General features: G+C 44.3%; 1 protein-coding gene across 1 annotated transcript in view; it reads left to right on the plus strand.

Annotated features, from left to right (window-relative positions):
- LOC310767565 (uncharacterized protein) overlaps window positions 1–13,227 on the plus strand; it is a 30,824-nt gene that overhangs the window by 11,745 nt on the left and 5,852 nt on the right. Inside the window, exons 4-5 of the mRNA XM_083624699.1 lie at window positions 2,996–3,176; window positions 5,148–5,295. Of these exons, the coding sequence (XP_083480825.1) occupies window positions 2,996–3,176; window positions 5,148–5,295 (329 nt within the window). The remainder of the gene's footprint in view (window positions 1–2,995; window positions 3,177–5,147; window positions 5,296–13,227) is intronic.

A 13,227-nucleotide genomic window follows, 5' to 3' on the forward strand; every position in this document is an offset into this window, starting at 1 on the left:
GTATCATGGCTACATTGAGGACTCATCCACACGTCTGTCTGTGCCAATAAGCGCCCTTTTTTTTTGTCCCGCCCTTCTCCCTGGCAAAACCCGCTGTTTCCCTCTTGGCAAGCAAAAGTGACCCACATGCCAAGAAACTAGCATGGTGGCCTTGCCCCACCCAGCAAGCCACTTTGGCAGTGCCGTTGTAGGATTCAGTAGCACTTTCAATTAACCGATTCCCCAAAACTAGAGGACTTTATTTGCCCTGTCTGAATAAGCATGTTGTAGCTGGGCATACTGTCAATCTATTTCCTGAAATAATTTAAGTAAGAGTCTTGTGTGTGGGTGGAGTTGGGGGACGACAACATTGCATTTATTGAGTGTAGTGCTCACACATAGCACAACATACGTTACACACACTCACGCTTGCTCTGTAGCACGAGTGCTCTAACTGCTAGGTGGCCTGTTTAGAAGTCTGAAAGGAGGAGGCAGGAGTGGAGCTGTGGCGTCAGCAGCATCATGCTGCTCAAGGTGGATGAGGAGTTCTTGCCGCTCATTTTGTCCCAAAAGGTTCTGTCTTCTGCCCAGGCTTTTGCACTCTTCCCTAGGGGATCAGTTGCTCACACACCCTTCTTTGACACACTTCATCACAGGTTGCCAGCACATGGTCAGAGAGACCTTAGTCCCATAACATCAGGGGTGAATCTACTAGGAAATTAATGAAGCTTAATCTTCAGTGTCCTTAATCCCAGAAGCACTGGGATTAAAAATCTTGCTTTAAAAAGTGCATCCTGCATGTATATAACATTTCCCTAATTTCCCCTAATTTTCATCCCCCCAATCATAGAATAGTTGGAAGGGACCACAAGGATCATCTAGTCCAACCTCCTGCAATGCAGGAATATTTCATCACCTATGGGACTCAAAGCCATGATAACTGAGATTAAGAGCCTCATGCTCTACCAACTGAGCTGATACTCAAAAACAATAAAGCATAGGAAAATTTTGTTCACACCAGTGACTTTGACATGTGAGTACAGCAATTTTAATCAAAATGTGAGATGTAACTAAAACAAAACTGGTGATCTGTTATGGAACAAAGCCACTGAAGAAGTTAGCAGTGGTTACCCAGACTTTGTTGCTGATTGCAAAGGGACCCCCCCCATATCAGTTCAAGCTTCAGGGGCCCCAAACTGTAGGTGCACCACTAATCTTGGTGTGTTATTTTGGACTGAGGTCACACATACAGGAGCCTGACTGAGTGCTGTTTCTTACAGTTGAGAGGAGATGAGGCCTTTCAGACTTGGGCATCTTCAGCCAGTTTTGTTGTTTTGGAATACCAAACATGATGAACTAACATTGCCTGTTGCTTCTTTCCTAGTAGTAGAGCGAACTTTTCTAAGCCAAGCAGCATTCATTCCTCGCTCATTTACAATTGATCCATATTACATTGAGGATATTAAAGACTAATATACTTTGAGAAGACTAAAGGTACAATGTTGTAGGAATATAATAGCAGTTTATAAAGAAAAGTTTATACTTTAAAAGTTTGAGTCGAAAGCATTGGAGGCTTTGTGCAAGGGAAAGAACATACATGAAAACATGCCCCATAAACACATACCTAACTTATTTAAAGGTGTATTATGCCCTGGTAAGTAGTGCAGTAAGTAAGATATTAATGTCCCTGTAGAAAGATGAAGTATTATAATTATTTTGCCCACCCTCTCTTTGTTGCCAGTTCTTTTCTTGACTTTATTTATCCCACCTCTTGAGCTTTAGAAAAGCTAGAAAGACAAAACTGTGTCTTGTGCTTACGTAGTGTTATGTGTATATAGCATATTTGTATTACTGTATCTGAACAGAAATCGTCCTTTGCAGTCCTTTGGAGATCTGTACTGGCTAGCCATGCATGATCTTCAACGTATAGAACCCCTTCCATATTGCTTCACATGTAATGTTAAGTCAAAACATGGCGTAGCATGATCGAGCAAATGTGCAAATTCCTGGAGCAAAGATTGTGACTTCATCTCTTGTCACTGTACCTCAGTTCCTCAGACTTCCCTCCTGCAAAAGTTCATTCAGGCACCAGGCACTGGATTCTGCCCTGTATCTTACATTTTGAAGACTGATGCAAAGAATTCATTCGGCTTCTGTGCAGTTTCCTTATGCTCCTTTAGCACACCTATGGATTCCTTATCATCCAAGGGTCTGATCACCTCCCTAGATAATCTCCTGCTAATGTATTTAAAGAACTTAACGTTGTTGGTGCTGCGTTTTGTTTTTTGTTTAGCAGTGTTCTCAAATTCTTCTTTTTTTAGCATCCCCTGTCATTGCTGCCAACATGCACCATAAACACTGACTCCTCTCCAGGCTATCTGGGTGGCGAGCAACATCAGCTACCTTTGCGCCCAGCAGACAATTTACCCTGTGTCTATCACACGCCATCCTATCTAAAGTTCTTACTCCCACGACTCCTCCACCCCCTGGAGAATTATCTTCAGAATAGAGGATAGCCGCTCCCACCCCCCACCCCCTGGAATGGTCCTTTCTAAGTGAATGCTTCCCTCTTCCTCGGAGCAAAGCTCCCCTCCCTGACATTAGGGGAGCTATCATCCTCAGAGTGGGACACAGCTATAACATCCCTGAAGGTCTCATCCACCAGTCTCTTTGCCTCTTAGCTTTTCCAGTCTGGCAACAAGTGTTCCCAGAGAACCTGGGGCTCATTTCACCTTGGGCACATGCACAGTCATAGATGTAACAGACAGTGGAAGACAATCTGGGCCAAGTTGAATGTTAAACTAGGCAAAACAAGGGCTGAGCCCCAAGTAGTGCAACAGCAGCAGCGGGACTGGGAAGGAATGCAGTGCCTGCAATCTTTGCTGCAGGAGCCCACCTCTTTGCTCACTTGTGCTAAGCCATGGCTTGACAAAGTATTATGTGTGAATTGGGCCTGTGTTTTCTTGGTTTGGTTCACAGATCTCCCCCCTAACAACTTGCTTTGCTCCTGACATAGGATATGCCATTGTGAAGGAGATGATGAGAGCCCTCTAATCACTCCCTGTCACTGCACAGGGAGCCTTAATTTCGTGCATCAGGCTTGCCTGCAGCAGTGGATCAAGAGCTCAGACACCCGCTGCTGTGAACTCTGCAAATATGAATTTATCATGGAGACCAAATTGAAACCTTTAAGAAAAGTAGGTGCAATGAATGGCTTTCAATCATGTAAATTGTAGATTTCCTCATTACCTCAAAGGGCCACTTCACACACATTTAAGCAGCACACATTATAGGTATCTGAAGTAGTTTTCTTTGTTCAAGTGAAAATAGCAGAGAGCTGTGAGGTATCTATGCCGGGGTCGGGAGGGGTCACAGCCAGAGAGTGTCCATGCGGCTTTGAAAGATGTGCTGCTCCCTGTGCAAAGAAATATGTTTGAGGTGCTGCTGAGACTGAGTGTACACCCAAACACTGCATGCGACTGCGAGGTGACATTGTGTGCAACGGGAGGGGAGAGCGGTGCTGTCGGAAGGCAGGAGGGAAACCTGAAGGGGTCTGAGAGTAGTTTCAGGGAAGGGTGCATGAGAAAGGTGCTCCTGTTGTGGGGATGGAGTGAGAGAGGGGCTGTCACTAATTGTGCAAAAGGAACTGCTGTTGCACGTGCAGCAGCACTAGTGGGCATGCCAGAGGTGTGTGCATGTGTATAAGCATGAGAGAGACTCTTTGACCTGTTGCGCAGGCTGCATCCCTGTTGTCTGGGGGGGAGGGGTGTGTGTGTTGCTGTCTTGGCTTGAGGTCTCCCCTCAGGGCAATATAGGAAAAAAACAGCTATGGGTTATAAACAGTGAACCATTGCACAGGCTATTAAGGTAATTAAAAACAAGAATGATGCAACCCTTGTGGGATTGATGTAAATATGATATCGGCAATGTCCTCTCAATACCTTAAAACACTATTTGATATGGTTGGTATAGTAGGTTAGAGTCACAGGAAATAGCTCTTTTGTTGGGTTTTATTATTTTATCATTATTAAATTTATCTACCACCTTTCATCCAAGGATTGCAGGGCAGTTTACAGTATAAAAACAAAAATATGTAACGTAATATCAAACAAAACAATAACCCCCACTGTAGTATAAAAGGCCATAGATGGTTTAATTAGCCAGAGGGCTGGGGGAAGAGGATAGTTTCTGCCTGGCATGTAAAGATACGTAACGAAGGCGCCAGGCGAGACCCCTGGGGAGAGCATCCCACAAGTGGGGAGCCACCCTAGAAAAGGCCCATTCTCATGTTGCCACCCTCCGGATCTCTCGCAGAAGGTGCACACAAAGAAGGGCCTTAGATGATGACCACAGTGTCTTTGTCAGTTCATATGGGGAGAGATGGTCCTGCAGGTATTGCGCTCCTGAGCCATTTCATGCCATCAAATTCTGCACCAACTGAAGTTTCTAAAGAATCTTCAAAGGCAGCCCTGTGTAGCATGGTTAAGCACTAGCAGAGGCCCATTGCCCAGCAGAGGTGCCTTTGTATTTCTTTTCCTTCTCTCCCTCTCTCAAACTGTGGTGGGAGGGAGAAGTATGGGGAGGAGATGTCGGGAGTTGAGAGGGTGACAGGAAATAAAGGTGTCTGAAGGAATGGGGAAGAGAGGAGAGAAGGCCTTTCCTACCTATACCATGCCCCTTCCTAGACAGAAACTAATATGTGTGCATTCTTTAATGCATGACACCAGAGAGAGGGCAGCTGCTGTTGGCCATACAGGGAAAACTCTGTGGTCACTCCAGTGCAAGAAAATGTGGCCATAAAATGTATCCGGTGGGAACAGCTTTTTGAACATTTAACTTGACCTAGTGGAGCAACTTCATAATATTTTCAACATAGCTGAGGTCGTTAAATTTATATACATAAGTGATGGAGAGAAAAATGGACTAATATGTTTATGGTATCAAATAATTCTGAGTTGGCCTGTCAAGGATGTGGATAGTAAGTAATGTGCCATGGCTAGAGGGTGTCCATAAGCTGCTCAGATCACCTGCTAAGCAGGGAACAGCACTTTTAAAGTGAAATAAAAATTAGTTTCTGTCTCCAGTAAATACAACTTGCCTCTTCTGCCGTGTTCTGGCATTCCTTTTATGATCTCACCACTTGTTCTGCTTTCTGGATTTCTTCCTAGTGGGAGAAGCTGCAGATGACAGCCAGTGAGCGAAGGAAGATCATGTGCTCTGTGACTTTCCATGTAATTGCTATCACTTGTGTGGTGTGGTCTCTCTATGTCCTCATCGACCGAACTGCTGAAGAGATTAAACAGGGGGAGTCCACCGGTATGTTACTTTGCTTTTTTCAACAGAAAACAGGCCGACAAAAAATACTTGCCCGTTTGCTCCAAGGGAATGTTATAGCAACATAAAAGGCGACAGAACCTTGACATTTTTGTTTTTATGCTGTTTGTTAATCTGATTATACCTCTGATTTATGTGCCATCATACAGAACATATCTGGAGGTAAAAAGTATTGCAGGGGAAATAAAAAGCAAAGTGGCTTATGCTTTTTGCAAAAAAAACCCCCACAAAAACATTTTGGACTAAGACCTGTGGTCAGTAGGTACAGTTGACCACCATTTCGTGTGGGAGTTCTGTTCCCGGCCCCCATGCGCATCGGTGGAGCATGTATTAGTGTGCCCTGTTACGCCCTATTAGTGACGTGTTGAGTGATGTTGCCAGGTCACTTCTGGGTTTGGCACGATGCCTGTGTGCAATCACGTCTTTTGGATGCGTGTTAATTAGTCGTTCCCTGTGTGGGGCAAGGAAGCCATGACAGCTTTGGAGAAGGAAGATAAGCAGTGCTCTTCTCCATTTCTGATCATGGCAATGTGCAAGCTGTGATAATGAGACAGAAATTGGGGAACTGGAGCCTTTCCCTTAGCATATATTGCCGTATTTTACTTGCTTAATCTTCCATTATGTCACCTCTTTCTGTATTTCTGTAAGGAACATGGATACTTGCCTGTTCTTTTTCATTGTGTTACTTCTTTGTTCATTTTCTTTGTCTTTCTTACATACAAAATCCAGAATCCCATTCTTGCATCACATTCTTATTGTACTCCTCCACATACTCCCTTCCTTCCTTGACTCTCACAGATTTTGTCAGCCACTCATCCTCCTTTTTGTTTATCTGCCGGTTCCTATACCTAAAATGGGGATAGACCTCAAAATCATTTCTTCTGCAAAGGCTTTTTCTAGGCCAGCATCAGTTCACCTATTGAACCCCCTTACTTTGCACTTGTAAGCATTCACATTGGTTATTTTTCAGGGCTGTCCGTATTCTACAAATGCTGCAAAAAGTATAGGACTTCAGATGAAAAATAGAAAGTCTCAAGTAGTGGGAGCCAGCATGGTGAGGTGATGAATCTCAGTTTGAATTCCCACTCAGTGTGAAGGCCATTCTCATGGAGACAGCGCTCCCTTGGCCAACAGGGCTTTGTGGAGGAGTGGAGTCACTCACTGCTCTAGCCACAGCCTGGGCACACATGGTGACCAGGGAGGAAAGTGGGCAAGGCAGGCAGGTGCCTGTGCCTCTAATGGAGCAATCAGGCAAGGCAGTAGCAGGGCCAACACACCATTGGAGAGCTTTCTGCTTCATGGAACTTTCACCTGCCTTCATGTTTGGTGGGTGGAAGGAGGAGCCCCATGCCAGGTGGGATGCTGCCATCATTTTACAGATGCCAGCTGACCGCAGACCCTTGGAGCTGGGCAGAGGAATGCCATCTCCCAATCCACATACCTCTGCCATCTAAGCCTGGTGCAAAGTTGTTAGGAGAAAAGATAGTACACAGGTCCTCTCAGCTGCTTAGACATAGTCTGGTAAAAACGTCATAAGAAGAAGAGTTTGGATTTGATAGCCCACTTTATCACCACCCAAAGGAGTCTCAAAGTGGCTAACATTCTCCTTTCCCTTCCTCCCCCACAACAAACACTTTGTGAGGTGAGTGGGGCTGAGAGACTTCAGAGAAGTGTGACTAGCCCAAGGTCACCCAGCAGCTGCATGTGGAGGAGCGGGGAATCAAACCTGGTTCACCAGATTACGAATCTACTGCTCTTAATTACTACACCACACTGGCTCCAATATTAGAGATGCCTGCCTTCTGTACATTTTCCCATAGGAGAGCTGGAAATGCGAGTGGGGATTGAACTGGAGTTTGAATGCAGAGTATTCTGAAAATGTGTAAGAATTCCTATTTCAGATGTAATACCTGACCTTAACTTAACTGTAGTTTGTTGAGCTTCTAGTTTGTTGCTGGCTTATTTTGCTGAGCACTGATTTCTTCTCTGGAAAAGTAAGAAAGGTATTTTGAAATCTCCAGGCTTGCCCCTTACTCCCAGAGCAGCCAAAGGCAGCTTTCACCCCAGACCCATCTGGAGGGATGTACTTCTATACTCCCAGGAAGGTCTTTGTTGGGCTCCTAAAAGCCCACTACATAGTGCTTAAAAGACTTTCTGTTGCTGTTTTTCTTTTTTCTCTTTCCTCTGTCCTCTTCCTCACCTCTACCTGTCACTTCTGAAAGGGCCTGCTGACTCCCCCTCTTGCCCCGTTACTGGCCTTTGAACTTTGTGGCTGGTCCGGGCCACCAAAGGAGGGAAAGGGCCATGGCATTCCTGCTATTTGGCTCTGTGAGCAGCTGCTTTGCCCCACTCCCATCCTGCCAACCCCCACACCTCTTGGAATGGAGCTGTGGAGCCACTATTCAGTGTAAGTGCACACTGTTAATGGATCTGCTTGCGGTTGTTCACACCTAGATGTGAACCTGTATCTTACATGTGTGCTCACCAAAGTACAACTTGGGGTATCTTTAATTGGGAGGTGATTTTGTAGTTACAGTATTATGTTACTACCCATTTTAAAATGCCAGTATTGTTCTGCTTACTGGCCAGAATTAGAAAAGAACCAACAAAAGTCAATATAAATGAATATAGAATATAGAATCTACACAAATGGCAGACAGCGAGTATTATGGCTTTAGGGCTTGAAGACCTAATAGATAAAAAATACGTTTGATTGTACAAATAGACAGGCTACCCAAACTCTTATTGCCCAGACCATTAGTTTAAACAGTTCCTGTAACAGAGATAGCAATAGATGGAGGCAGATTTTGTCTTTTATGAGTTACTGTGGAAGCCGAAATGCACCATGGCAGGATTGGGGTGAATGCTTGGCATATGACTCTGCTTTGGATAGCACAAGGGTTGAAATGACAAGAGATGATGAGATTAGGAAGGAAGGAATAAGAGAGAAGCAAGATGTTAATAATTACCTATCACGGGAAGGACAAAGAGAAATGGTTTCCTGAACTTCACCATCTCCCGTCCGTTGCAACATAGCATAAGCAGCTCACCACAGCTGCATGACTCATCAGTGCTTTGTGGCCATTTGACAAAGTTCAGGCTCAAAGAAAAATGTCTGATGCTACAAGCAGTTTCTGCTCTACTGCAGGCATCGTCAGTGTTGTTGGACTCCATCTTCCCTGACCACCGGCCATGCTGGACGGAACTGATGGGAGTTTGAGTCCAGCAACAGCTGGAGAGCACAACGTTGGCTATAAAAGCCACTAAGACACAGTTCCATAGGACCGGGGGCACTTAGGAGTTTGTTCAGTCCCCCCCCAAAAAAATTCTGAATCTGAAGTGTTTCATACAAATTCCTAAAGAAGCATCACATCAGGGTGGATATTTTAAGATTAATTGATGTCAGCCATAGAATCTCAGATTTGTGGTAAATGAGAGCACTGTGATGCCAGTTCAGAACCTGGAGCACCCAAGAATTCAGCTGGACATTTCATCTTACTTCATGCATTTGTCAGAAGAGAAGATGGGGAAATTATAGTTCCGATCAGTCTGGTGTTGACATTTTGTCCACATGTAGTCCTTGCAGAGCATCCTATTGCCTTACCGACTGCAGATCATAAACACAGCCAACATTTCAGTACTAGTGTCCAGCACACTAAAGGTATCAGTAATGTGATGACTGGATCAGAGGCTCTCTGAAGGGTTCAGCCTTGCAAGACACTGACAGATTGTAATTACTCCAGATGTGAATCCCCTGTCTCGGGGGCCCATATGTTAGGCCAAGCGGCAAAGGGTGTATGGAACAGTCAGGAAGTGAGCAAAAGTATAAATTGACTGAGCAATCAAGCTGGTGCTGAGATCATGTCTAAGCCTAACAAGGGTCGTCATGTGATCACATGCATGTAGACCATACTTCAGTGAAGGTATTTGTCGACTATGTCCAGTCGCATTCCCTCCAGCAAAACCTTCAACTGGACAGAAAGGCAATTGGCCCTGTGACAGCAGGTACATCTAATGGTAGATTGACTGAGCGTCTGAACTAGTCCTTCACCCACAGATTATGCAGTGCTTCAGAAAACCAGTGAGGCATCTGTTTGCATCGCAAGCAAACTGATGGATACGGAGATTCATGTCAAGGTACCAGCATCCCAGAGAAGAGGACGTAAACATCCTGGAAGAACAATGGCCAATGGGACTTGTGTATGCTTTTTCAGGGTGTTGAAGTAACTCAAACGAGCAGCAGAGATCATTCTGATTATGCATCAGTGGTCAAGGAGCCTGTGGTTCCTAGATCTGGTAGAAATTGTTGGAGGAAAGCAAATCCATTTCCTTCTCTTAAATTCATAGTCAGTGCATGTGTTACTTTAAACCAGCAGAGGCCACTGTATTCTACAGCAATCTAGTCAGCACTTGCATGTCGTCTTTGTTTTGTTTAAGTTTACTCCACCCCTATCAGCTGAGCCAGTTTGTTTGTTCTTCTCTCCAGCCAAGATGCTTGCAGCTTTCTCGCATTTCCACTCATCCTGCATGAATAAAGCCTTTGAACTTTAATTCACACAAGCTGCAAGAGAAATAACAGTCAAGACACATTGGAATCTACTGGAAAGGGTGGATTTGCTTTCTCAAGGACCAGTCCTCTTTCTTCAACTCTAAATATGCCTTGACTGCGTAGAGGCTGAAAATATCTGACTGCAGTAACTTGGATAATCACATAGTTTTTGAAGCCCTCTTTGCTTTGAGGAAAAAAATCAGTGGGAACATCTGGAAGGCCTTTGTATAGTGGTACACTTTGAAAAACAAAGCTTAAGGCCTTGAGAAGTCTTGTTAATCTTAAGAGATTTTAGAGAATTAGTCTGGTCTAGCTGGATGGTAGCATCTCCAATCAAAGGAGTCAAAAGTGGAAGATGACCCTGGCTCTTGTTGGCATGAGAGGCATATGCAAAGCATTAGGAACACCTTCCTTACTCTCCCAATAGCAGGATATTTATGGTAATGAAAATTCCTGCTGCCACTGCCTCTTTTGTTTGTACTCACCTGATACCCCACAAGCCTTTGTAGCAGTCCAAGTCTGGTGCTGCCTTACCACATCACCAGTTCAGTTACCATTGGCTGGCAGCAGAAGATGCAAGCCAATGCAATTCTGGGCTGCATCAATAGGAGTATAGCATCTAGATCAAGGGAAGTAATAGTGCCACTGTATTCTGCTCTGGTCAGACCTCACCTGGAGTACTGTGTCCAGTTCTGGGCACCACAGTTCAAGAAGGACACTGACAAACTGGAACGTGTCCAGAGGAGGGCAACCAAAATGGTCAAAGGCCTGGAAACGATGCCTTATGAGGAACAGCTAAGGGAGCTGGGCATGTTTAGCCTGGAGAAGAGGAGGTTAAGGGGTGATATGATAGCCATGTTCAAATATATAAAAGGATGTCACATAGAGGAGGGAGAAAGGTTGTTTTCTGCTGCTCCAGAGAAGCGGACACGGAGCAATGGATCCAAACTACAAGAAAGAAGATTCCACCTAAACATTAGGAAGAACTTCTTGACAGTAAGAGCTGTTTGACAGTGGAATTTGCTGCCAAGGAGTGTGGTGGAGTCTCCTTCTTTGGAGGTCTTTAAGCAGAGGCTTGACAACCATATGTCAGGAGTGCTCTGATGGTGTTTCCTTCTTGGCAGGGGGTTGGACTCGATGGCCCTTGTGGTCTCTTCCAACTCTATGATTCTATGATCTTCTATGACCACTGCTGCCAAACACACTTCCAAAACTTCCCTCAGTTCTAGCGCACTCCGCTCCACAGAGGCCTGCTGCCATTTCCCAGAATACTTTCCTCCCAGTTCTCTGGAACAAAATAATATCTTGCTACAAGATACCTGTCCGCGTCTCCATAAAGTTTTTAGAAAATTGTCTTGAAGCCCCCAAAGGTGCCTGACCTGTGGTGAACGGATTTGTGAAACTTCTCTGCTGGAAACCCAGATACCTAGCATAGGCTATGGGGGAAATCTCTGTACAGTGACTTTACTGGTCAGTAGTTCCCAGCCTGCAAGCGCCACTTCTTCATCTTCTTTTGCTCCCTGCCCAGAGAGGTTGAGATGATTCTGCAGAAGAATGTCCTCCTTCATCTCACAGATGATGTGGAAGATGCAACAGGCCACGGTCACGTCAGCAGCTAAATCTTCCTTGATGTCCGCTAAAGACACTCTTCACAAGCAGGCTGGCTCAGCTTGTAGTTCTTTTTTACGGCTATCCTTGGAGTAATAATAATAATAATAATAATAATAATAATAATAATAATAATTTTTATTTATACCCCGTCCTCCCCAGCCAAGGCCGGGCTCAGGGTGGCTAACAAGCAATAATAAAAACAGGTTGAATGAATACAACTTAAAAACAAAATTAAAATACAACATTAAAATATTGAAACATTAAAATATTAAAATATAGCCTCATTGCAGGAGGAGAAAGGAAAAGAAAAAAGAAAGGGGGGGAGGGAATCAAATTGGCTCCAAGCCAAAGGCCAGGCGGAACAACTCTGTCTTACAGGCCCTGCGGAAAGAAAGCAGATCCTGCAGGGTCCTGGTCTCATGAGACAGAGCGTTCCACCAGGCCAGAGCCAGTGTTACAAAGGCCCTGGCTCTGGTTGAAGCTAATCTAACTTCCTTAGGGCCTGGGACCTCTAGGGTGTTGATATATATGGACCTTAAGGTCCTCCGTGGGGCATACCGGGGGAGGCGGTCCCGTAGGTACGAGGGTCCTAGGCCGTGAAGGGCTTTAAAGGTCAAAACCAGCACCTTAAATCTGACCCTGTACTCCACCGGGAGCCAGTGCAGCTTGAAAAGCACTGGGTGAATATGCTCCCATGGCAGAGACCCCGTGAGGAGCCTCGCTGCAGCATTCTGCACTCGCTGGAGTTTCTGGGACAGCTTCAAGGGCAGCCCCGCGTAGAGCGAATTACAGTAGTCAAGCCTGGAGGTGACCGTCGCATGGATCACTGTGGCCAGATCGGGGCGGGAAAAGTAGAGTAGAGTCTGGCAAAAGGATGAGTTGCTTCTGGTTTGCAATAATGAGTTGTTACCAAGAGGCTCAGTTCAGCTGGCCCTCTGACCACCAGCTTGGATGGCTTTATAAGAGGATTAGACAAATACATGGAGGAAAAGGCTTTCAATGACTGTTAGTCATGGTGACTGTGTAATGCTTTGAATCTGAACTGCAGCAAATCTTAACTCTGGTCAGTTGCAACAAACTGATTTCAAACTATAACTTATGAGATTAGCTTGATTCAAGTAATTGTGATTAACATAAACACCGCTTAAAGTTTGAAATAAATGCTAAATGTTAAACTACCATATCTGATTCCTTCAACTTTGCTCAGCAGCAGATAGTGCAGCAAATGTGGTCTCATTGCACGTGCAAAGAGGAAGTGGATCATGGCACAATCTGGCTTCATTAAGAAGAGACTACTTCTTGTTACCTGTATTTTTCATGGGTCTTTTTATTTTTAGAATTCTTTTAGTATTTAATTACTTTTTAATTATTATCCTTTCTATTTTTTGTATTTGTGTACTTGATTTTGTATTTTTGCATTTTACAATGTATTAACAACAAAAATAATTCTAAACAAATTCATCCTACATTTTCTTCAACTTCCCTCCCCCCTCTCTGCAGTTCCTTATTTTATATCATTTTCTTACTGCATAACCAATTCAAACCTATTTACAAATTTATTCTTTATGTTCCCTTTTAAATATTTCTTGCACGTGTTTATGTCAATCCTGCTAACATTTTTAATTGCTTAAAGTTGGTCTTCATATATTCAGCATACTTTCCCCATTCCATTAAAAAAATGTCTCTCACCCTGATCTATAATTCTTCCGGTAACTTTTGCCATCTCTGCATATCCCATCAGTTTTAGTTGTCAA

This window comes from Podarcis filfolensis, assembly GCF_964270895.1.
Source record: "Podarcis filfolensis genome assembly, chromosome: 7".
In the NCBI taxonomy this organism is placed as follows: domain Eukaryota; kingdom Metazoa; phylum Chordata; class Lepidosauria; order Squamata; family Lacertidae; genus Podarcis; species Podarcis filfolensis.